The sequence below is a fragment of the Colletotrichum navitas genome (assembly GCF_030913465.1).
Source record: "Colletotrichum navitas strain CBS 125086 chromosome Unknown LY79scaffold_29, whole genome shotgun sequence".
In the NCBI taxonomy this organism is placed as follows: Eukaryota; Fungi; Ascomycota; class Sordariomycetes; order Glomerellales; family Glomerellaceae; genus Colletotrichum; species Colletotrichum navitas.
The window spans coordinates 684-25,251 of NW_026850575.1; the positions used below are offsets into that span (position 1 = coordinate 684).

The following is a 24,568-nucleotide window of genomic DNA, read 5'->3' on the forward strand; positions in this document are numbered from 1 at the left end:
CCCGGTCCCAAAGCAACGATAGCTTTGGTACGGAGTATCAGACCATTTACCAACTCAAGAGTGGCGTTATGATCACTTCGGGTTAACTCACAACAACATTCAGTTCAACGACAAACCCGAACAATGTCTTTCCTCCCTTCTCTGGACTGTTCATAATTGCCCCCGACTTCGTGATGGTGCCTAGCAATCCAGTGTAACCACACTCGGGGGATACTCTGCCGCTGAACGTGGGAACTGTGGATCGTTTTTACTAATGAGGATGCAACTGGTGGATGTCTCCTCTAAAGAAGCAACATTCCCCGCGTCCCCCTATGCTTTTCTAACCCTGTTTGGGCAGGCGATCGAATCTAATCTTACAGCTTACCAGGTTATCATTTATCACCGTCGGCATTAATACCATCACTATTACTACCGTATTGCCATGGTCATTGATTTTGCTGGAACATCCATGTCACTTGGCCGTACAACATCCCACGATTCAGCACACAAGGGACAAAGGTCATCAGATTGGATACTCGGACCTCGGGTATGTGTGAATCATTGTGCGATCGGACTGAACTGACTCGACCATATATAACTGAGTACATGCATGTACAGAGCCTATTCAAGAAATCTAGACATATTCACTTCTACAACAGCCAGCCAGTGGCGATAGAAAGGCAGAGAAGACGGAGTATCTTGCTTGATATGTCATTATTAGGGCCGGGGTTATGCAACACCAGACGGAAATCTGACTCCGTTTACCCCAACTACTACGTACGCGACCCCGGTATCCCAGCGTAGTAAGCAATTACGACCAACCAGGGAGTGGCCCGCCTGCCGGGCGTCTTGCCCCAAAGGAACAGGACACAAGCACAATTGCGGGTTCAGGAACGAGCAGCAGATCTCACGGGAGGTGGTCACGGTAGTTGACCGCAGCGAGTGCAACCCGGGTACCTGAGAATAAATACTTGGATGGGTGATGCTGTCCTGAGACGTCACGTCACCCAGGCAATCCCTCGGAGCCACCTAACGTCGCAGCTATGAGGATTTCTCGCCCCTTACTCCAAGTTCCCGTGGCTGTCGGGTTCGCCCATGGCTCGACCATTGCGGACTGCGAGTCCTTGGCGGGCCGGCTGAGTCTCCCAAACACGACGGTCTACGGGACGACCTTCGTCGCAGCGGGGACCAATGTGGCCCTCCCCGATGACCCCCCGTCATGCGCGACCCCGTCCCAAGTCGCCGACGTCGACCTCTGCCGCGTCGCGCTCCTCGCGACCACCGGACCGAAGAGCAATGTGTCCATGGAGGCTTGGCTCCCGCTCAACTGGAGCGGCCGCTTCCTGGGCACCGGAAACGGCGGCATGAACGGCTGCATCAAGTACGCCGACCTGAACTACGGCGCCTCTCACCAGTTCGCCACCATCGGGACAAACAACGGCCACAACGGCACCTCGGGCGCCCCCTTCCTCGAGAACCCCGGCGTCCTCGAGGACTACGTCTACCGCGCCGTGCACCTCGAGGCTCAGCTGGGCAAGGCCATCACCGCCGAGTTCTACGGCAAGAACCACACAAAGGCCTACTACATTGGCTGCTCCACGGGAGGCCGGCAGGGGTTCAAGGAGGCGCAGTCATTCCCGGAGGACTTTGACGGCATCGTCGCCGGCGCGCCCGCCTTCGACCTCATCAGCCTCCAGTACTGGACCGGCCAGCTCTTCCTCAAGACCGGCACCAGCAAGGACTCGCGGTTTCTCACGCCCGCCCAGTGGGGCCTGGTGTATAACGACATCTTGAGCCAGTGTGACGGCCTGGACGGGCTGGAGGACGGCATCATCGAAGACCCGAACCTCTGCCAGTACCGCCCTGAAGGGCTCATCTGCTCTGGTGGTTCGTCGGGGGCGTGCCTGACCGGTGAACAGGCAGAGACGGTTCGTGCCGTTTTCTCTCCCGTATACGGCGGGGAGGGCCAGCTTATCTACCCTCGCATGCAGCCGGGTGCACCCCTACCGGGGTTTTTGCTCGGGGGGCAGCCCAATCAATACCCCATGGACTGGTGGCGGTATGCCGTGCACAATGACCCCAACTGGAACATCTCGACGCTGAACTATGACGATTACGAGGTCGCCGCTCAACAGGACCCGTGGAACGTGTCCACGTGGCAGGGCGATCTCTCCGGCGCGCGCGAGCGCGGCGTCAAGATCCTGCACTACCACGGCATGCAGGACCCGGCGATCAGCAGCGACAACTCGGAGAGATACTACGACTACGTCTCGCGGACCATGAGCCTGCCCTCGGCGGAGTTGGACGACTTTTACCGCTACTTCCGCATCTCCGGCATGGGTCACTGCAACGACGGCACCGGGGCCAGCTTGATCGGCGGGAGCACGAACGGGTACTCGGCGTTCGAGCCGGACGCCAACGTGCTGTCCGCGATCGTCCAGTGGGTCGAGGAGGGCGTCGCGCCGGACTACATCCTCGGCAGCCGGAAGACGGCGTCGGGCCAGATTGACCTGCAGAGGAAGCACTGCAAATACCCGGCGCGAAACGTGTACAAGGGCCAAGGCGACCCCGGTACACCTGACAGCTGGGAGTGCGTTTGAGATGCGGCTGCACGATGTGCCGTTTAGCGACGGAATGACTGGCCTGCCCAGCGATGTACATATTGTAGAAGTTTTTGGCTTCCAGGGTCCTATATTGCATATTATATTGGGACAGTAGGAGCTTCTAATGCCGCAAGTCACGCCAGGAATCAAACAAGTAATAAATATTTTACCTACACGGCAAATTTAGTTTTGTTATTGAGCCGACTGTCTTCCAAGAGGAACATAATTCTTACCTTACATTTAACCAAACTACGTTAATTGTACCAACAAAAAGCAAGCACACGGAAGTGCCGGATACCTGCCGGTCGTCACTTTTCGAACTACTGATTTGGTCGTTACTATACCAAGACCATTTCATGGCCCCGCGATTTCCGTGGTCACGATCACGGCGGCAGTGCTGGTGTTCTGGCTGCAGCGACTTAGAGCGGACGTATGCGCGCGAACCGGGAGAGATTAGCTTGCTTGCCGTTTGGGCATCGCCAATCGCGGCATGGGATGTTGTGTGGCCACTGTAGGTTTCGCTCATGAACCTCGGATAGTTTACCTTGACAATAGAGTCAAAAGCGACACCTGTGTTCAAAGTCCGCGGCTCGGGTAGTATAGATAAGGAATACCTAGAGGAATACGGAGTAATAGAACTAGTGTAGTGTACCAAAAGAGTGGACAGGAGGGGGGCGTTAAGTAATTAGTGTAAACGCCCTTGTCTAGAGGTAGACGGCTGAATCTAACTTACCCTGGGAAGACATGCGCAAAACCAACAAGCGTTATCTAAAAGAATAAAAAGAGAGAGGCAGAAACCTATGCTTAATTAAGACTTAGGAAACACACAAGGGTACAATTGCAGGGGCAGAAGCACCAAAAGGGGACTAACATGGCACATGGTGGTAGAGCGTTTAACAGGGAGACCCGGCTGTCCGATGCAAATCCATTCATTCCATGGCAGCCAGTGACAACTCTGACAGTGAACATTGACGGGGGGGGGCTCCCACATTTGTATCTGTTTCTGCGCCGACTCAAGCACAACTAGAACACTGGCCTGGGTGCAGTACTCATAATGTACTATGTAGATTGCCGAATGGAGGTGGCTCTGTCAATGCGTTCTCCCCATTCGCAGCAACAATATAGATGTCGACCCTTGTCGTCTGTGCAGCTCCCTGGTAGTTTATGATCCCTGTAGCATGTTTACAACCTATATGTCGTGTCCAAAGAAACTTATTGCCCGTGTTCTGCGTAGTATAATCACCGGGAGTTGGCCAAAGACTTGGTCGCACTTTCAGCTGGCGCTAAGCTCACTCAGCCAGAGGGTGGAGCGACGGAAATTCCGCCAGCGAAGCGGGAGTAACTGCCGTTGACTCGTTGGAGTGTTACACGACGAGTCCCAACGCGGACTGGCTGTGGTGAATCAACACCGTCCCGAGCGCCTCAAATATCGCGATGGGGATCAAAGCAGGGAGACCGGGCAAGGCGTGCTCGCTACGCAACTGAAGAAAGAAACAAGTCGAATAGAGTGAGGAGAATCGTAGTTATCGGGTACGTCGGCTCATTGTTAAAGCCAAGCTAAAAATATGCACGAGACCGCGAAGCTCGTGTTGAGGTAGCAGTTCTCTGCACGAGTCAGGTTCGCATGCTGGTTTTGCAGATTACGATCGCCGCTTAGAGGCTCGGGTTCCCCGACAGAGGGCCGCCTGGAAGACTACTATCTATACAAGCTCTCCGGTCTGTGGTATCTCATCCACTCATAGCAGAGCCCCTTATGGCTCAACCGCGGAACCGCCGGCAACGCATCACGTCAAAGGCGTATCCGTACACTGTTAATATAGTGGAGTCTACACTAGCAAACTTGTCTAGAAGGAGAACATTCCAATAGTATAAAGTATCGGCAAGATGTCTACTCCACACGAATAGTCAATCAGCATCGGAAACACAACGTTCTTTACACTGCGAACCAGCAACTATTACCTATCAAAACCACACTCGCTTCTCCACGAACACACTCGCTTTCACAATGCAGTCCGCCCTCGTCTTCCTCGCCACCCTCCTGGCCGGCGCCAACGCGTGCTCCACCTACAACGAGTGCCACTGCACCAACTCGGACGGCACCGCCAACGACACCATCACGGCCCTCGTGTGCAACGACAGCAACAAGCTCGCGCCGTCCAGCCCCGGCTGGCCGCTGTACACCGAGGAGCAGGACTCAGTCATGAAGTGCGTTCTCAACCCGGGCCCCGTCAACGACTTCGTCGCCATCGACAACTGCAAGTTCCGCGAGTTCTGCACGAAGGCCGGAGCCACCGGCCCCGACTCCGTCTGCGAGGGCAACAGGAACACCTAGATCGAGGTCGGGGTTGTGGAGGTATGACAAAAGGGGGGACAATGCGCCTATGATATACGTTAAAAGTCAGAAAAAAATGGTTTATTTCAGGGGAAACAAGAGGCAGCAGTCGCCGGCTGTAAACGAGGGCCATGTGCTACATGGCCTACCGGAGATCGGATAGGCTATAAAGAAAATGAACATTCGTCAAAAGGCTACTTGGTTTGTTGAGAAGCCGAATGCCCCGTTTGCCATACCACTCAGGGTGTCTTATCAAGTCATGTCACACACTGTCGAAAGAGCCCCGCAGATGTTGTTGGATGCCTGTCTGCAACATCCCTGGACTTCGCGTTGATATCCATGCTCATCACGTCCCAGGGATGACAGAAATGTGGAATTTCGTCTTTGATGGAGAGCGATACATATATACCTTGACCTTCTCGGTGCAGCTTGTATGAAGCCAGACCCTCAACTCCAGAACGCTTACCCAAGGTGCCCAGAAACCAGCCCGACAAACTAATGAGAAACCATCCCCGTCCATGAGGTTTGATCAGGTAATGCAACTACAGTCCATGGCTTCTCACGACAGCATCCTGCTTAAACAAGTACTGCGGTTCATCATACCGTTTGTGGCATAGAAAGGCCCACCTCTAAAACCTCGGCCGGGCGCTGACTTCCCGACGACTAAGATGGCATCCCAGCTTGGGCCGACAGACTTTTTCCAGCTTCGAGCCGCTTCATAAACTCCTCCACCGCAAGGTCAAGCTTTATGGCCCGCCTGAGCTCATTTTCGCTGGCGTCTTTGACCTTGAGGCCCGACAGCGACCGCGCCCGGCTCAGCGCTACGTAGGCCTGCCCCTTCTCGAAGACGTCGGCCAGGCTGACAATGACGCGGTCTAGGGACAGGCTCTGGCTTTTGTGGATCGTCATGGCCCAGCCGGGGACAAGGGGGATCTGCGCCCGCGATACGAGGGCGTAGGGTGCGCCAAGGCCGACCTCGTTGACGATACATTCGGGACCAATGACACAGCTGAGGCCGTTGTGAAACCTGACCTTGGGGACTAGACGCAATACATGAGAAGACGGTCGGGAAAAGGAGAAACCTTGGGAGCGGGTCAGGAGGGTTTATTACTTACACTCATCGGGCGATTTTGTGGCTTCCATATACTCTACAGTCCTTTTGTACCTTTCCATTGCGATTTTGAAGCCTTCCGGGTCATTTTTGTAGTTGCGCTGTTGTGGTTCTGTAGGTCGTGGAACATGAGAGCGTGGTACGAAGTCACAAATGATGCCTTGGCTGCCATTGCAAAGTTGGCTCCTTAGGTCAATCTGCGATGGTTTGGGTTAGTGAACTTGACAACTCATCCCAATCCGTATGTTCAGACCGGTACTGGGGCAGAAAATCTTACATTTGCAAGCAATATGACAGGCATATGAAGCTTAAGGACCACTTCCTGGGGGTAGCGTTCGCGGAAGCGAAAGGACTGTGTCGACTAATTAGAGGGCGGCACTTCTGTGGCAATTTCAAACTTCGATCTAGAGAGAGGGGGCCTTACATCGTCCTCATCCGATACATACTCAAGCGGTTCATCTTTGGAATCAAGACACCGATACCTTCGTGCAACAGAACTAAGCTCTTCAAGCTTCCTCTCATTGTAGCAATTGACCTTATCTCTGCGACTGTACAGCTGAACCCCGTTGGTGACCTTGCGGTTGTTCAAAAGGAGGTCCACCTCGGTCTTCTCGAGGTGTTTGCCCAAGCGGCACTTCTGCAGGACGCTGATGAAGTCCCCTTCCTGCTGGCGGTGGATCTTTGTCAGGTGCACGTACTTGAACTTGCACTTGTCCCACTCGGGAGACTTGAACGCCCATTTGTCGTGGTCATTGAAGTCGCCGTGGCCATTGAGGCAAGAATACGAGACGTCGGCCCCCCCGGGCAACCTCCTACCGGACACCTTCTTTTCGGACACATTCTTTTGCATAGCGCTACCGCACCTAGTGCAGTGCTCGAACGGCTTCACAGGGGGTAGCTGGCAAAAGTCACCGACAGCGATGATCTGCACACCTCCAAACGGTTTATGGGCTTTCCTTGCGACCTCACCATGATTTGATTGTTGTCGGATGTGGCATATGACGTCACTGAGTCGCTCGAAGCACTGAGCATCGACCATGCTGATCTCGTCGATGATGAGGACATCAGTTCTCGTGAAGCGCTTGAAGACCTTTGTACGGTGTGACATTTTCCTAAGGTTCTCGAGCGACTTCTTTGAGTCGGTGGCTGTCCAGCCGGCGTAGCTGAAAATTGTTCTTCCTCCAATGTTGACTGCGGCCAGTCCAGTGGGTGAGACAAGGTAGACAACCCTGCCCATATTCCTGAACTTGCGATAGAGGGCCTTTACGAGAATCGATTTGCCGCATCCGCCCGACCTGGGAGCATTCAGAACAAACCGTAAGTTGCCGCTTGCCACAGAGACAAGGTTGGGACTACATGAGACGATATCTTCAGCGCGGTGACTACGTACCCAGTAATGAATAAATTGTGGCCCTGCACGGCAAGGTCCATGGCTTCTTGTTGTTCCTCGCACAGCACGTACTCTGGCTGTGGGATCGGCTGTGAATCATGACCAGTCGAGTTCGTGGCGGCGGCAATGTTAGGAGCGGAAATGCCAAGAGGGGCAGAGGGGCGTTGGGGTGGACGAGAATGGTGCCGTACACGAGCCTGCTCGCGGAACTTTTCAAGGAGCTTCTCGCGGAGCTTTTCAAGGAGGTCCTCGCGAGGCTTGCTAAGGAGCTTCCTGTGGAGCTGTTCGATGAGCTCCTCGCGAGGCTTTTTAAGGAGCTCTTTACAGAACAATTTCACGAGCTCCTCGGGAGGTTCGTCAAGGAGCTTCTCGGTAAGACGGCTCACCTTAGCGTGCGTCAGCATCGTGTCAATTGCGCAGATGGAGTTGTTCCCTCACAGCTCCGTGGAATGTCTTTTCACTCTTATCTGCATTATGAAACGTCAGCTGAAGAGCCCCTGGCTCGAACGAGGTCCGATGGGCAGCTCACAAGCACAGTTTGGGAATTGATTGACCTGGGCCCTGCAGTCTTCCCAGGTCAGGAAGATGCCGCAGTTTTTGCCACGCCAGACGACATAGTACTTTGCCTTCTTTTCGGAGATGGTGAGGGGTACGCCCTGCTTGTACAGGGCGACGAGGCGGTCCACTGTCTTCTCGACCGGCTCCGCCTGCGTGTCCTCGGCCACGAGACGGCTCGCCACCGCCTCGTTCGGCTCCGCATGTGTGTACTCGAGCATGAGGCGGTCCACAATCGCCTCGACCGATGCCGCATGCGCGTACTCGGCCACAAGGCGGTCCACCGTCACCTCGACCGGCTCCGCTTCTGCGGGGGGCTCGCCGGGGACGACCGGATCGTCGTCATCCGAGGGCAGAGAGATGTAATCTAGCTCGGGGGTATCATACCGTGGTCGCTTCGGCTCTTGTGGTGAGGGTAGCGACCCGACGCCAAAGGATTGGCTGCGCTTGCTACTCAAGGCTATGGGACGCGGTTAAAACAGGAGTACAAAGACCTTGAGAGAAGACGTACGCGAATGGGATGCGAAGACAGAGTCCCAATCTTCCTGTGTAATCTCATCATCTATAATGTCGTCCTCTGCAATCATGACGATGATTAAAAGACGCGTCTTTAAGAAGCGCGCGTGCGTCAAAGTTCAATAAAGCAACGTTGGGATTTCTTTCCCCTTGGAAGTGTGGTGGGATGGGCGGTGAAACAGTTGGTTCTTCCGGCTGTGGCGGCCGCCACAGTAGGTATTTAGGTGCATCGTGCACGGGTAGACTGCGCCACATTATCCTCCAGGAGATGAGGAAAAGAAAAGAGAGGAATAAGAAAAGAAACAAGGAATGGAGAAATAGTAATGCCGTGTAAAGAAAAGACAAAAAAGATGACGGGCCTGCTTGCTGCATCTTGGTCGGAAATACACGCATCTGTGTCAAAGATGCCTCGAAAGGGAGCATGCATCGTCTCGATAAGCCGCCAAATGCATTCCACACGATGGACGTGGCATTCAGGCGGCAATCGACTTCAGCAAATGTAATGAGGTTTGCAGGCATTATGGATTAATGGATTACATAGGGAGAATAGTGTAAGCCCTCCCAGCAAATCCACTAGCTGCCAGACTGGCTAGCAACCACAATAGTCACGACTCACATTAACCCCTACTATCCTTTTTAGGCGGTTAACTTAAGCTGTTGCCACTATAAGACTGGAGCAAGCCTAAGCCAGGGACTAAGTACCTAAGCAAGACCTACTTGTTTCTAGATAGCTTATCTATAAAAGCATGATAACATACAGACTATTACAAAGCTTTATCAATTAAAATTATAAATATTTATACATAATACTGCTCTAACGTGGCTTTCCCTTTGTAGGATTAGCTAAGACATCAAGAGCAAAATAAGCGTAGTTTTGGGCATTCTGTATTTTCTGATTGTCTGGTAAAGATGCGCAGCTATATCAATATTAACGTTAGCCTATTTTCGCAACTCGTTCATAGTGTCTATCAATTGTACCTTGCTGAATCATAGCTCAAGTCTACACAGTCCTCATTGTCTGTTGTAGCAATTGCCATGTGCTGAAGCTCATGGAGCAGGACCATGCCTCGAGACATCTTAGCATCTCGCCCTTGTCTCCACTGATTCTTCATTTGTGTTTCAGAAATGATGCTTGAGCTGAAGAAGCTGGGGCAAAAGTAAATCACTGTGGCATCCAGATAGCTTGCCTTATGTGCCGTTGCGCTGACGACAGCAGCCACAGTGTTCGAGCATAAGTGCCGACTGGAGAATGGATCGATGCAACCGTAGACAATGGAATTCCTCGTGACAGGCGGTGCGTGGCCTGCTACTCGATATTGCGGTGTGCCTCCTACGTCGAATGTAACCGGCGTCGACGGCTGCCGCAGGTTTTGAGATGCAATACGGTAGTGGTGCGTTATGATTTGATTCTTTCTGTAACTATTGGCATTCGCTACGTCAAGTATTAATAGCCAGTCAGTATAAATGGTCTATAGCCTATGCCCTGCATTGTGGCCTGCGGATAAGTGGCGTACGTACACGGCCCAAACCAGGTTTGGTATGCTTCTGAAGTTTCGGCCCCTGGGACTGCGAGAACATTGATAGCTTGTCTAGCGATTGCTTGTGTTTCTGAAATGGCTGCATTGATTATTCGAAGTTGACTCCTGTCGCAGACCCAGTCGCCCTTCGCTGCGTAGTACATGTGATCGAAAGGGTCGCGTTGTGCTAGCCGGAGGGCAGGGTCTCGAGGTGCTCCCAGGCACGATGGGATGAATAGGGTACAGGACAGTATTAAGAACATGGTAAGACAACGGGGTGGGTGATAAGTGCTCGCCATCGTGGTTAGATGATGTGTATGTTAAGTCGGCCTGAATGTAGAGGTACGGAGTATTTGCCTGGCAAACACGTTCAAGCTTTTGAAATAACATTTCGGGATGTGCTCCGTCTATATAGCTTAATTCACAAGCAGGCATTAACCTTAGTAGGTGTCGTCATTGATGTGAATTCTTCACCTACTCAGACAGATATAAGGGGGGGGGTACCACATATTCGTTATAGTGAGTGGGTCTACGCATCGCACTCGCAGACCGGAGAGTCCGTTACAAACGAAACAGCCATCTACAGCAAATCTAAACCTAAAGTATTAAATGCCTATTAGGGGACGTATGTTTATAGCAAGAAGAATTGAGAGTACAGCTCTTATTGCTTGCTTTCTTCTCGTATAAACTTTCGGATATTCAATGTTCTCTAGTTGGGAGACCTATAGGCATTAGCTATAAGATCCTTTCCTAGCTGTACAGAACTCTACTATAGGGCTTGTGCTACAGTGGGGGCTCAAAAGTATCCGAACGCACCAATTTTTGTAGAACTATGTAGGTTATAGGGGCTTACTAGGGGGCTTACAGGGGGCTTACAGGGGGCTTACAGGGGGCTTACAGGGGACTTAGATAGCTAAAGTATCTTTACTTCTACTAAGCTCTCTATATCTCTACACATACAAGTAAAAAGAGAAAGAAATACCAGTATAGTATATAAATTGAATTTGTAAAACAGAAAAGTAACATTAAAATAAGCTTGTATTACCTAGAACTAAGGGGTGTATTGCCCTAAATACTATAAGTTTAGTTGACTTAGGGTGGTGAATTTCATACGTTCAGATACTTTTGAGTGGTCACTGTACTTACTCCACCTAGCTAACTATGTAAAGGCTATCCACCTTTAAGGTTTTTTATAGCTCTAGCATAAGGCTAGCTCTAGTGCTCGGATATTACCGACTACAAAAATATTTAGGGGCAGCCTCCTTTACAATTTATAACAACCTAGATTGCGGCTGTGTTAGCCCTGATTCTTTTAAAGATAGTCTACCTTTACAGCTATAGTAATCCTAGGCGCCTATTACTTTAGTATTGTATAGATCTTCTTTTAAGAGCCTATTAACTCTAGCTTATGTAACTAATGTTAAGCTTATTTAAACATAACTAGCAGGTTAATATCTGTAGGGCCTCTGGCCGTGTAATGTGTGTGTGCAGAGCTTCTGCCAACAACGACTTTTGCTTCGACAATTAATTGGCGCGTGACCTGGCTGACGATATCGAAAAGAACGAAAAAAAAAAAGCAATGACTAGGATTTTGAAAACAGATCAGATATCCTCAGAGGAGAGTCGCTTATTACAACAACAGCTGCATCGCAACTCTATGAGATGCATTTACTAGTATAGTTTTGTACAAAAGCGTAAATTTCGGGGTTTATTTATCCAAAGCGATAGCAGAGACTCTTCCTTTCGTGTGCCTCGCGACACTTTCCATCAGGCGTCTTTAAAACTCGGGGGCAATGTTAGGTGTTAATACCCCATGTAGAACCACTGCTGCACAAGGAGCCGTCAGAGAAAAGCAATCGACTAGAATAAAGCAACTTACTTACAAATATGACTTGGGTAGTTATATAACAGGCTGTAGTAATTCGTGCAGGAAGCCCCGGTCAGGAACATCCCTATACACTCACCAGCATAGCCAACCTAGCTTCAACATACCAGACTCAAGGGGGGTAGAAGGAGGCAGAAGAGCTAGAGGTACAGTTGATGGAGGCAAGAAACAATAAAAGAAGGGTGCTTAGCGATGAACATCCCGACACGCTCACCAGCATGGCCGACTTGGCTTATACTTAGAAAGCCGCTAACTTAATTCGGACGAATTTGCTCGCCATATTTGTGTGACAATTATCCATCCATCCCGCAGACTGGCGTGCCACGCGATCTGGTAGCGCGATGTAGCAGCGACCAATGGCATGACATGCTGCTATTCGAATTAGGCAATAAAGCAGGAGCCTCGCGCCAGTCCCACCCAGCATCAACCAGCATGCATTGAGCCATGAAATCCAGACTTTGGGCGCTTGGAAGAAGTGATGCGCCTCCAAGCCAGCGTCGGAGCCGAGCGTCGTGGGGATACTCAAGAGAGTGTTCATCCGTGAAAAGAGCAGCCAGCGGTAGGGTGCGCGTTGATTCGCTTAGAATCCCAAGGTTCGGAATCTTATCAACTTCCAACCTTCAACTGTCACAACATCAGACGCATTCCACCCGCACAACAAATCAAGGGTTGAGTGAGGACCACCTCACCTTCCTGGTTTAAATGCATCTTGAAACAACCCCCGAACCCCCTCAAAGGCATGAATAGCTCCGGCTGCCCGCTTTAACAACCTCAAAGGCAAACGCGCCCTATCTCTTTATCCGCCATGGCTTCACCCTATCTGCATGGCCCGAGGACAACGATTATGTCACATGTCTTTCGATAGGATCATCGCCCAAACCCTGTTAATCGTCTTGCACGATTATGCATAGCTTGCTTTGCATACAACGAGGGCCCCGACGCCCCAACTTGCATATCATATCGAGGGTGTGCATCGGTGGCTTGGACTCCCGACCGCCGACCTTCACGTGACTCCATGCACGGGAAGCCTGGCCCAAGCCTCCGCTATCCGTCTCCAGCACGCTTCCAACCACTCAGCAAGAGCCCATCTGGCATCCCAAAGAGGACGATGCTACACAGCCAAGCCAGGCACAGCACAAACATGTCGCCTAAATGGAAAGTTGACCCGATCTGGGAAACATGGCAAACTCAACACCACCGCCGTTCGGTCACAATCCGGCCCCGGCCCTCGAATGAACACTACCGCAAGGACAAGCGCTGGCTGATGCGGCCAGCCTTGCACCTCTCATCATTAACAATGAACATGGCGCCGACTACATGAAATCTCGCCGCCGTCTACGGGAAACCATACCTCGGGTTTCCCAGACCGAGCGTGACGTACGCCAGGAGATGAGGCGCGGAGCTTAGTATGGGGAAACCCCCTCGCCCCCGATGGACTCGTCCAGCTGATGTCGGGGCATTGGAAACTTTGAACCCGCCGAAGCATAGCGAGTTCCATTGAGCGTTTCGCGGGCACGCGGCGTGTAGTCTATACGACTGGCGGAACGAAAAATGATAAAAAAGGCAAACGCAGCAAACGGTATTTAAGTTGCCATCCCCCGCCCCTCGGCTTCAGATAGGAGTGATGGTTGTTTTCGTCGCTCAACACTAGCACGACAAGGGTAATCAAGAGAATCAGCAACATATCCGCACCCAAATGCATTCGCCAAAGTCTCCCACCGAAAAGGCACCGTTGGCGTCGTCGCCCACCTCCTCCGCCTCCACCCCCTCTACCGCCTCCTCCGCCTCCTCCTCCCCCAAGCCTCCCAGGCGCCGTCTGCCCAAGATGAGCAACACGGACGTCCTCATCGTCGGCGCCGGCCCGACGGGCCTCACCCTCGCCCTCGAGCTGTCGGTGCAGGGCATCCCCTTCCGGCTCATCGACAAGCTGGCCGAGCCGTCGGACAAGTCGCGCGCGCTCGCCGTCCAGTGCCGCTCGCAGGAGCTCCTCAACCGCCACCCGCACATCGCCGAGTCCATGCTGACGGACGGCACAAAGGGCCCCGGCGTCAACATCTACTGCAACAAGCGCCGCCTCGTCACCGGCACCTTTGACGACCTCGGCATCGACGACACCCGCTTCCCGCTGCCCCTGTGGATCTCCCAGGCCGACACCGAGGCTGCCATGCTGCGCCAGCTCGAGGCCTACGGCGCCCACGTCGAGCGTGGCGTGACGGCATGCGACATCAAGCAGGACGGTGTCCGCGCGAGCGCCACGCTCATCCGGGGCGGCGGCGGTGGCGGCGGTGAGTCGGGGAAGGAGGAGCAGGAGAAGAAGGAGATGGTGCGGGCAAAGTACATTGTCGGGTGCGACGGCGCGCACAGCGTCGTGCGGCACAGCGCCGACGTGTCGTTCGAGGGGTCGCAGTACCCGACGCAGTACATCCTCTGCGACGCGCGGCTCCGGGGCGAGTACGACGCCGAGCGCATCTCGCTCTTCCTCGGCCGGCGCGTCATGGTGGCCTTCCCGCTCAAGGACGGCGTGCTCCGGATGGTGGGCGAGCGGTCGTCAGCGAGCAAGCGCGATGGCGACCCGGACGTCGAGGAGTTCGAGGCCTTCATGCGCGAGATGATGGGCCCCGGGCTCGAGATCGAGGAGGCGCTGTGGCTGACGAGCTTCAAGTGGAACTGCCGCGGCGTCAACAAGTACCGCGACGGGCGGCTGCTCCTGGCGGGCGACGCGGCGCACATCCACTCGCCGGCGGGCGGGCAGGGGATGAACACGGGCATCCAGGACGCCATCAACCTCGGGTGGAAGCTGGCGGCGGTGCTGCGGGGCGAGAAGGACGAGGCGTTCCTCGACACGTACCACGAGGAGCGGCACCCGGTCGGGCGGCACCTGCTGGCGGGGACGGACCGCATCTTCACGATGGTGGCGTCGCAGAACACGCTCTTCACGACGGTGCGCAACGCGCTGATGCCGTGGATCGTGCCGCGCATCTGGGGCAACCGCGCGCGGCGGCGGTCGGTCTTCACCTTCATCTCGCAGATGGCCATCAAGTACCGGCGGAGCGCGATCGTGGGCACGGCGCTCGGGTTCGAGGGCCCCGTGCGGGGCGGGTGGCGCGCGCCGGACGGCGAGGTGGCGGACGAGCGGGGCGACAAGGCCGGGTGGCTGCTCGGGCTCGCGAGCGCGCGCGACCACACCGTCTTCCTCTTCGCCGGCACGGACACGGACGAGGAGGGCCTCGAGCGGGCCGAGGAGAAGCTCGTGACGGACGGCCGGTTCAAGGAGTACGGCGTCGTCAAGGTGTACGCGGGCGAGGCGGTCGGCCGGGGCGGGTACAGGGACCCGGACGGCGTGCTGCACGGGCGGTACGGGTTCGGCGGCGGGGGCGCGGGCATGGCGGTCGTGCGGCCGGACGGCTACGTCGCCTTCATCGGGCCGGCCGAGTGCATGGACGAGTTCCTCATGATGTGAATGATGTGAGGGGGGGCGGTAGGACCGTCGCGTTGTTCGCGAATGGGTTTTTTTTTTCTGAGCGGAAAGTTATCCATGGGTTTGCAAGCGTCTGAGCACGAAAGGAGTTCTTTTCACCTTTTTTTTTTTTTTTTTTTTTTTCCAATTTTTTTCCGGCGTCGGGGAGCAAGTAATCTCTCCTATTGGAACTGATCCCCCGCGGAACCAGGGTTGTTTTTTTTTTCTTCATAGAAAAAGCCAGCTATTTCCACTGCCTTCTGTTTTCTCTTTCTGACTGAAACAATGTGTTCGAGACTGCGGCGCGGGGAGGGGGGCCCGTCCGCTTATCCCGCATTGCTCGGCCGTATTCTCGGCGGCAACACCCAGCCGAATCAGATTGATGGGCCGGCGGAGCAGCTCCCGCTTCCGCTGTCTCGGGCGACGGGGCGCAGTGAGCGAGAGATGAAGCAAATAAATGGAAGAAAAATAAGAAGGAAAAAGAGACGAAAGGACAAAAGGAAAAGTAAAAATAAAAGTGAAAGGCGAGGGATAGACAAAAGCTGGCACCCGCCAAGACGACATCTCCCCTCCCCCCCCCGGAGACTCGCCGAGCCAAGCGCCGCCCCCGCGCAGCCATGTCCCGACAGACACGGCAGAGCCTCATCGGCGCCAGCAGACGGTGGCCGGGCCACACCCTCCTTGCTCTCCGCGTTTAGATTCCTCGCACTTTCTCTCTCTCTCTCCCTCCCTCTTGTTCTAGTTACCAAGACGTCAGGCAACAGAGTTTGGTGGGGGCGACACATCAGACTGATGCGCCGCAGCGCTACCCGCATCAACAAGACATCATAGCGGGTGTTGGGATTCGGACCGATTATGCCCTTCGGGGGGTTGAGGAGGATCTGGCCCTTCTCCTTCTTGTTTTTTTCTTCTTTTTTTTCTTTCCTACTCTTCCCCAGTACCCACTGGGATTAATGGTCGGGGGAATATGGAGCAAGTGGGAAAAAGGCAGAGAAAGATGATGCAATTGGGGGGGGAAGCTGGCGAGGGAGGGCCTTCTTTGTCGACGTCCTGGCGCCGACGATGTCCATAGTGCATATGCCTCTACTGTATTCGCATATGGGATTTCTGTCAACTGCCCAAGTGATTTTTTTGCCCCGTCAGACTCGAGATGTGAGAAGCTGCCCAATAAGTCGCGTCTTTAACCATCATGTAGCCGCAGCGGCAGCCACGGCAACCCAGACCGTGATGAGGTTTTCAGCATCCTCCTGCAACCCCTTCCTCCTCCTCTTCTTCTTCTTTCATCGTCGATAGGATGGATTAATGCAAAGTATCTCCCCCCCGTCCAACGGCAGATATGCCGCTCCCAATGGCCGGAAACGAGCCTAGCGTCGCAGGCGCCCCTGCCAACACCGAGATCGACCTGGTTAAGCTTCGACTACGGCGAGGGACCCTGTGTGCGTGTGTCGGTACGTACTTACTTACCTACGGTACCTGTAACCTACCCGATAAAGTGCCCCAGGTGCCCCTGCCCAGGTACCATTTGTAGGGCCGTTTCAGAGAGCCTCGGTGGGTCCTGTCGACGTCATCGGCCGTCCATTTTCGGCAGCGACCAAGAAACTAGCATCGCTCCTTCCACGACAGCGACAACGACAACGACAACGACAACGACAACGACAGTCGCGTCAACTTCGAGAACCCCCCAGGCCACGTTTTCGTACCGTGGCAGTGTACCTTGTACCTCTACGTTGTTTCCCTCTCTCTCCCTCTCTCTCTCTCCCCATCTCTCCTCACATCGCCCTGCTTCCGCTCCATCATCCCCTCGCCCATCTTTTCGTCACAACACTACCTATACGGACACAATACCAATATGGCACCTGCGCAGTGCATTCATGGGCACGCAGCGATGATCAAGTTCGAGTATGCGGGGTGCTTGTGGTTGACAGATGACTCTGCCCCTGGGGGGGCCCTGACACGGAAAAAAAAAAACACGAATCGAGCAAAGTCGAATCTTCGCCCTTTTGGCCGTCCGCTCAACACCGACTGAATCCTCACTCGACGCCGGCCTCGACCCCGAAACTCTCGCCGACCCCCTGCCCGTCAAACAATGATGGATGATGCATCGCCTTTCCGTCGTCTTCTCCACCATCCCCCACTTCAGCCCAGGCAGGGGGCCTGCTCTCCCACCCATGCCCCCCGTCTTCCTTTTCGGCCCGGCCTAACAAGCGCCGGTGCCAACGGGCGACCACCGCTCCCCCCCCGGAACCCTGCCCGCCTCGTTGTCCTTGGCCAACGGCGCCGTTTGGCTCTCGCGCAACGCCTAAACCTTGGAAGCCAGCAACTGGGAACACGGCACCGGCGCTGCTGGCGCTCGTCTGGGGAAGGATGACATACTTCTTCGGCATCGGCTGGCAGGGAGTTCCCTGGTTATACCCCACCGAAATCAACAGTCTATCGATGCGGACGAAGGGTGCCGCCCTCGGGACTGCCACGAACTGGATCGTCAACTTCATGGTAAGTCTCCCCATGACGTCGTCTGTCACAAATCCTTTGACTAACGCCAACCACCCACAGGTCGTCGAGATCACGCCTCCTGGAATCAGCGCCCTCGGCTGGCAATTCTATATCATCTGGACCGTCCTCAACTTTTCCTTCGTGCCCATCGTCTACTTCTTCTACCCGGAGACGTCGGACCGCTCGCTCGAAGACATCGACCGCTACTTCGCTAACAACCAAGATATTCTCGTCTTCCGCGACAAGGACGCCACCTCATCGAAGCGGCCGCTGAAGTACATCGCCCAGGAGGAGGAGGCCATCCGAAAGCGCAACAGCGGCGTTATGCCCGGTGAGGTCGAGGATATGCTACGCCGGCGGGGCGCGGCGGAGAAGCTTAAGAAGGGCTCGGAGGACACGGAGATGGCGTTTGGCGAGCACAAGGAGAGGGCCTAAGACGAGGTCTTCGACAGGGTAGAGAGAGCTGTATGACGCGATTGTGGACGTCTATGAGCTATGACTGTAAAATATCATGATACCTGATGGTTTTCACATTTGAATTTACCATTTTTCATATACTACTCGCCATGTACATGAACCTGGATGTCTGTCTCCCAATTGTGATCATGGCAAATGATATGTGTCAATAATACCTCGAACTCTGGTATAAAACAGTTACTAAGGTTCCAAAAGATCCACGACCGTTGATTCATTAATCTTCGATGCGCTCTCGGCGTCTTGAAGCACCTGCAGCAACATAGTCTTCCAGCAGCCGTTCCGCACGCAAAACTAGACAAATACCCTTCCCCCCCGTAGGCTGTAGCCGGACGCCTCGTCCTGGGACCATCATACCATACTTCCTCCAGAGGCCGCTTCCGTCTCCGATCTCCAGTCTCGGCGAGGCCATCTGAGCATCGGGTTGGGGGGGAGATCAATGAAGACAATCCAGGCATACTATGCTTTACCGCGGCGTGCCGCGTTGTATCTAAGGGAGTCTCTGCGCAATCGTCTACGGCAGCCCCATTAACATTCCGTCTTCTTCCGCAAACCGAATCTCCCTTTGACGAACGATGGACGTTCTCTCCCCCTTTTCGTACCTGTTCCAATGGTCCCGCCGGCGAGTTTCATCGACGGCGAGGTTGGAAGAAGGGAGTGAAACCTCACGAATTGGTGTCCAGTATCCGTCCGGTCCTTTGGATCGTCAGCTTCGCCGCGGACGTCGGGTCTTTCGAGGGGGTTGGGGGGAGGGGGGGGCCTTCAGGCTGGCTTCCGTAGACCAGTCGGTGTCTCCTATTCGCCTGTAGATTATCGCTTTGTGACAACGCCGGTCCCTGTTATTTATAAAAGCTCGGTGTCTCGGGGAGGAGGCCAAAGACACTTGTATCCGAAAAAGCGAGCTTGTTCGGTCGTTTGCGGGGGGGGGGGGGGGGGGGGATGGATTTTCGTCGGGTTGGATCCGTCAACTCCTGCTCATGGCATGAGACAATGCCGAAAACTTTTGACTCTCGGGAGCGTATACGCCACAGGGTCGAAGTGGCCTGGCGAATCGATGGGGGCATCAGTGCAAGCTACAGCGTCCAAGGCCGGCTTTAGGCACGATGAGTTAGCATCGAGGAACAACCCGGGTGAAATTGTTGACAACTCGCCATCAGGGCGGGCTCTTGCAATGCGAGTTGCAGTCTCCGGCGGCTGGATGGATCGTACTTGGTGTCTAGTCGTGCTGGCTGACGTGGTGGAGTGCCCGGCAGGATGCCGGCTGCCTCCGTATCGACAAAAGTGATTCCGGAAGGACGGCGTGAAGGTCCCGTTGGTGGGGGCTCGATTTGCGGATGCAGCCATGGCTGAAGCGAAGTCTGCTTCGGCAGTTACTCTGCGTCACCGGAGACGTGGCACTGGCCAGAGGTGCTGCGTATCGGGCTATACGTCTCGAGATGTTCGTGTACCGGACGAGCTGGGCTGCCGCTTATGGGGTCTAGAACGGATGGATATATTCAGTTGATACGTGTACACAGTCAGATAGACGTGTTCAGTTTTGTGCTTGTGCCCGAGCACCCCCCGTCCCCCGGGCAGCGAGGCGTCTCGAAGCGTCGCTCCGAATGTGGCGAGAGCAAGTCTGACGCCGACCATCGGCAGGTCTGCGCTTTGCCGCTCCTTGCAGGACGTCAAACACTGACCGAAGTGCTTATCCATGGCGGGCTGGCAAGACCACGGCCAGTGTTGATGTCACCTGTGCAACCTTAAGAAGGGGCCAGGCCTAGGGACTTGATCCTCCCTCCCATCGGCCCCCAGAATCCCCTGCCGCGGTACTTTCCGTTCCAACTGGAGCCTCTGGGAACCCGGGGGGGGGGAGACGTTACGCCACCCAGACGTCCATCAACGCTACCAAAGCTCCACTGGCGTCTCCTCTGTCGATCGGGGATCTCCTGGATCGTCTTGCGGGTGGGGGGCCCCACGTCCTTCTACTTGTTTTGTCAATATGGTACCCGTGTCGACGGGAAGTCGTCTCTAGCTGGACTCTTGAGCAATCCCAGAATCACGTCCGGCTCTCAGAATAGCTTGCTGCCGCTCGGACAGCATCTGCTGCTGTAAGGGAAGGAATCTCTACGGGGCGAAGTTGCCCATGTCGCGGAGCAACGGCTACGAGCAGGTCAAATTCTTGCTTGCGGCCGCAGTCTTTTGCAGGCAGTGGCGCTGGCGGACCGGTGTTCCCTGAGAATCTTATGCGGTCATGCGACTGACTGGGCGCGGCGTCAGGAAAAAGACTGCTGTTTGGGTGTTGAGATCGGGTACCGTGGCCTTTGTGACATGAGTCCGGCCTTGCAGAGAAACAAAACCTAGCAAGTTTCTCTCTTCCACACTGAATAATATTGTCTCGTTTTTTTCTTTTTTCTTTTTTCCTTTTCTCTCTCTCTCTCTCTCTCTCTCTCTCTCTATGGCAGCACGTGTGGCATCTCGGTGCTTGGAGAAGACTTGGGGACTCGGGAGCTGCAAACAGAGTCTCGGCTGGTGAGAGAACAAGGGGCGCGGCGGGAAACGCGGGCATCCGCCGCCAAGGACGGCTGCCTGTACTCTTTGATATTTTTAAGAGAAGTTTGATACACGGGGCGGTCGCATTTTCCATTGTGGCCAAGCTTGATCTCTACCTCTGCTTGTAGCCCGCTTACAAGATGCTACCAAGGGTTTTAGATACTCTTGGACAAAGTGCACCAAGATCCAGGAGCAGGGCAGATAGATCTAGGGTCCAAGGTCTCGATTTATGCCAAAATAAAACCAGCCGTCCTCGAGTGCTCGTCGCAGCCCATGCAGCAGTGCGTATGCCATTCGACTGAGGAGCTGACAATTCCTCGAGCAGGCCAGTAATTACCTAGTAGAGATTTGTATTGGCTGCTGACTCCTGTGTGTCTGCCTTCGTGGAATCCAGCTTCTGGGCCATGCATGTGATTGGTTCCTGGCTTTCTGTGTCCGGTTGGCAAACGCTACTAGACCCGTGCAACCAGGAAACTTTGTCCATCTTTCTGGAACCCTTTTTTTCTCTTTTTTCCTTCTTTTTTTTTTTTCTTTCTTTACTCTCTACCTCTACCCAGGCAACCCGGAAGCCTTTTCTGAGTTTTCTCTTTGGTGCCTGTTTGGTATTCTTCTTCTTTCTCTGACCAGGCTTTCCCTCTCTGCTTCACACCACTCAGTGGCCTACCTCACCTCACTTCTCTGATTCACATCACTGTCTACCTCACCTCACCTTTTTACTTCACATCACTGCCTAGCTCACTTCGCCATTCACTTTTACATCGATGCTAGCCTTATCTTGCATCATCACTGCCTGCCTCACTTCGCCTCTCTACTTTACATCACTGCCCGCCTCGCCTCGCTTCGCGGCCTCTCCACGATCCCCATCGCTCCTTTTCGAGCTCATCTACTTGTACGATATCTCCCTGCCGAAAGGTTTTCGTACACGGTACTTACTCTCAACAGCTTGCAGTCACATTGCTGAACCGAACACAAGACTCGTCATCGTTACCATACCCGAATTCTCTCATCAACGCTTCCTTCATCCAGCCACTCAGGCGACATGCCTATGGACGAGAATCAAGCACCGGCGACAGCCCCGCACTCCGAAGCCGAGCCCGGAAAAATGTCTCGCACTCAGACGCCCTCTTCGTCCAGCTCCACAGACATCAGGGTGGTGAAATATGATGGAATCTCGACGCCAGTTGGGTACCCCAAAAACGTCTCTGTCGCTCCGTCTTCTTCATTCAACCACGCCAGCATCATCCCCAAGCACACCGGTGACGTCGCGGCGACAGCCCCGTCCTCCAAAAAAGATCCTCTCCCTCCCAGCATTGCCCGAATCCCCCTATCGACGATTCCCCCGCCCAACCACTCAAACACCCGGCGTGTGTACAAGGATGGACCCGCGCTGGATGCCGCGCCCTACAACGGCCACACCATCACATCCAAGAAGGGGATCAACAAGGAGAAAGCCGACCTGCCCTTACTGAATCGAGAGTCTCGGCGGTACACCCCGGGTCAGATGTTGACGCTCTTGCCCCTCGTCCCGGCCCCGCCCCACGGGCTTCCGCATCTTCCTTCGCTTGAAAAAAAGCTTCCCAAGGGACAAGTTCGCAATTTCGATTCGACAACGACGTTCTCGCTACGAGACGTTGCCAGAGTCGAGGTTCTCGAGCTCATCAAAGGCGGCGTCGGCCGCGGAATACAGTTGGTGCTCTGCAAGGTTGTGAAAGCGCCAACGAACACGCAGTCGGGGGGCGTTCGGAACAGCTACAAGTCGTTCGATAAAGAAATGAAGGTGGTGCTGAAAGTCTTCGATCCAGTGCTCTTCCCGCAAGCCGAAGACTGGGATGTAAGACATGGCAAAATGTCCGAGGACGACTGGGCCGATGAACTGCTCAGTCGCGAGGCCAACGCCTTGCAGCACTTGTACAACAAAGGGATCACCGGCCATCCCCATCCCGCCCCGCAGTATCATGGCACTTGGGCCATGGAGTTCGAGTTCAAGGACCTGCACGACGTTCGGAAGCGACACGTCGGTGCAGTTCTCATGGAATACATCGAGGGTGCCTCCATGGAGAGCATGTGCGACCGCAAGATCGTGTACGATGACGACGGCGACGACGACGACTGGCGTGTTCTCATGGTTCCCAACAATGCATTCTTGAGTCCTCCCAGCTCTCAAGACGGCAAATCCGGGGTGTCTTTCAGCGACCTGTCCGCCAGACTGAAGGTTTTCCGAACGCTGCTTGACGGCTGTGTATCTTTCTTGCACGCAGGCATCGACCGTAACACCTTTCTGGCCCGGGACATTTTCCTTACGCTGGGAAACAACGGCGTCGACTTGGAGGAGCCCCGAGTGGTTTTCCTTGACTACAGCTACTCTGTTGTGTGGTCGGATACCACAACAAGCAAGCAGGGCCGAGCGGACGAGTATGACGGCATGTTTCCAAAAGTGCCAAGCCACTATCTGCTCAACGAGCACCCGCTCCAGCAATTGCCTCGACCTCCGCATCCTGCCTGGAAGTACAACGCCCGCAACCTCTCCCAATTCGCCGGCTGGTTTCCGCCCGAGTGGATGGACCGCCCGGGCGATCTCAAGGACTGGCTCGAGAAAGAGTTTGGAGAGCTCGTCGAGGGGAAGTACTCGACGTACAAGACGCTGGTCAGGGTCCTGGAACAGGCATCGGAGGCCGCAAAGCGTCGGTACTTTGCCGAGTACCCGGGAAAAGCGGCCGCCGATCTGGAAACGGGCGATCGGACATTGATGCTGCACCCGGAGCGGGAGGAGAAAAGACTACGAGAAGAGGCCAAGCACAAAGAGGAGACGGAGGAATTTCGCGAGACGATGCGCCGTATCAAGCAGTTTGAGGAGGAGGAGAAATCCCGAGTCGACCAACCCAAGGATGTCGACAAGAAATCCGGAACTTGGGGCAAATTCCGTCTTCCTTTCAGATCAGGCAAGGATAAAGGAGTCAAGCAAGCCAAAGATGGAGGACACGGAGGTGATGCGGAGGGCGGAGCGTCCGCGTCAGTTGGAGGAGGACCCGCCGGAACCTCAACGAAGCGTCAGGGGGGCCAAATCGACGACGATGGAAAACACGGGGCCGGTGAGGGCGGCGGAGAATCCCTCATAATCGACAAGAAGCGTCGCAAGGGTAAGAAACCCGAGGAAGGAGAACATGGGGGCGACGAAGGCGGTGGAGCGTTCGCCAAACCGAAGCGCCTGGTGAGCGACTTCTTGCGTTTGGGTGGTGAGTCGAAGGAGCCGAGCCGTGCTACCCCGCCCGAGCAACAATGAAGGCAAAGCAACACGGTAGCGAGCGCGTATCATGGATTTCTTGATCTCTTCCAAAAAAGAATTGACGGCCGGAGGGGGGGGATGTTTGATGGATGATGATTTGGGCGACTATCAAGCGCAGGGACTGGCTACCGCAGCGCCAGCTGCCTAGCAATGACACGTTGTTGGCTTTCAAGATAGCGGGATAGAGTAGTTTGCAACATGCACATGTTTTTTAATAGAGTTGTCGACAAGAGACACAAATACAGGAAGTGAGGTTGGGCTCTCGATACGTTTGCAAGCTCCCAGCGATTGTAACCAACGTGGCAGACGTGATCCATGTTGCGCGAATGACGGCTATCATGAAGCATAACTCAGAGGTCAATGCCCAGAGAGAGTTTAAAGGGGTTTGTTTCTTAGACGCCGCACCATGCCGTTCGTGCAGTCTTTTGCGACGTCCAGAAA

At 54.5% G+C, this 24,568-nt stretch overlaps 6 protein-coding genes across 6 annotated transcripts; 5 read left to right on the forward strand and 1 right to left on the reverse strand.

Annotated features, from left to right (window-relative positions):
• Nucleotides 1–1,022: 1,022 nt before the first annotated feature.
• On the forward strand, nucleotides 1,023–2,579 carry LY79DRAFT_590171 (tannase and feruloyl esterase; the record flags this gene model as incomplete). The annotated part of the gene is made up of 3 exons (XM_060561115.1): nucleotides 1,023–1,136; nucleotides 1,362–1,907; nucleotides 2,010–2,579. The coding sequence occupies 3 exons, from the start codon at nucleotides 1,023–1,025 to the stop codon at nucleotides 2,577–2,579; spliced, it is 1,230 nt and encodes a 409-aa protein (XP_060414133.1).
• Nucleotides 2,580–4,416: 1,837 nt separating this feature from the next.
• Nucleotides 4,417–5,107, forward strand: LY79DRAFT_553654 (uncharacterized protein). The gene has a single exon (XM_060557796.1). It carries the CDS (start codon nucleotides 4,588–4,590, stop codon nucleotides 4,912–4,914), a length of 327 nt encoding a protein of 108 aa, XP_060414134.1. The 5' UTR covers nucleotides 4,417–4,587; the 3' UTR covers nucleotides 4,915–5,107.
• A 4,193-nt stretch (nucleotides 5,108–9,300) lies between these two features.
• LY79DRAFT_579670 (uncharacterized protein) lies at nucleotides 9,301–10,266 on the reverse strand (the record flags this gene model as incomplete). The annotated part of the gene is made up of 3 exons (XM_060560043.1): nucleotides 9,301–9,403; nucleotides 9,465–9,918; nucleotides 10,005–10,266. The coding sequence occupies 3 exons, from the start codon at nucleotides 10,264–10,266 to the stop codon at nucleotides 9,301–9,303; spliced, it is 819 nt and encodes a 272-aa protein (XP_060414135.1).
• Nucleotides 10,267–13,405: 3,139 nt separating this feature from the next.
• On the forward strand, nucleotides 13,406–15,489 carry LY79DRAFT_553657 (FAD binding domain-containing protein). The gene has a single exon (XM_060557797.1). The coding sequence runs from the start codon at nucleotides 13,585–13,587 to the stop codon at nucleotides 15,346–15,348; it is 1,764 nt and encodes a 587-aa protein (XP_060414136.1). The 5' UTR covers nucleotides 13,406–13,584; the 3' UTR covers nucleotides 15,349–15,489.
• Nucleotides 15,490–17,709: 2,220 nt separating this feature from the next.
• On the forward strand, nucleotides 17,710–18,273 carry LY79DRAFT_579672 (uncharacterized protein; the record flags this gene model as incomplete). The annotated part of the gene is made up of 2 exons (XM_060560044.1): nucleotides 17,710–17,838; nucleotides 17,899–18,273. 2 exons carry the CDS (start codon nucleotides 17,710–17,712, stop codon nucleotides 18,271–18,273), a joined length of 504 nt encoding a protein of 167 aa, XP_060414137.1.
• Nucleotides 18,274–21,386: 3,113 nt separating this feature from the next.
• On the forward strand, nucleotides 21,387–24,380 carry LY79DRAFT_659277 (uncharacterized protein). Its single transcript, XM_060562742.1, has 2 exons — nucleotides 21,387–21,733; nucleotides 21,787–24,380. Exon 2 carries the CDS (start codon nucleotides 21,884–21,886, stop codon nucleotides 24,122–24,124), a length of 2,241 nt encoding a protein of 746 aa, XP_060414138.1. The 5' UTR covers nucleotides 21,387–21,733; nucleotides 21,787–21,883; the 3' UTR covers nucleotides 24,125–24,380.
• Nucleotides 24,381–24,568: the final 188 nt, after the last annotated feature.

Excerpts from the sequence above, each read along its gene's own strand:
- LY79DRAFT_659277 (XM_060562742.1), top strand. The coding sequence starts at position 21,884 with ATGCCTATGGACGAGAATCAAGCACCGGCGACAGCCCCGCACTCCGAA.
- LY79DRAFT_553657 (XM_060557797.1), top strand. The coding sequence starts at position 13,585 with ATGCATTCGCCAAAGTCTCCCACCGAAAAGGCACCGTTGGCGTCGTCG.
- LY79DRAFT_553654 (XM_060557796.1), top strand. The coding sequence starts at position 4,588 with ATGCAGTCCGCCCTCGTCTTCCTCGCCACCCTCCTGGCCGGCGCCAAC.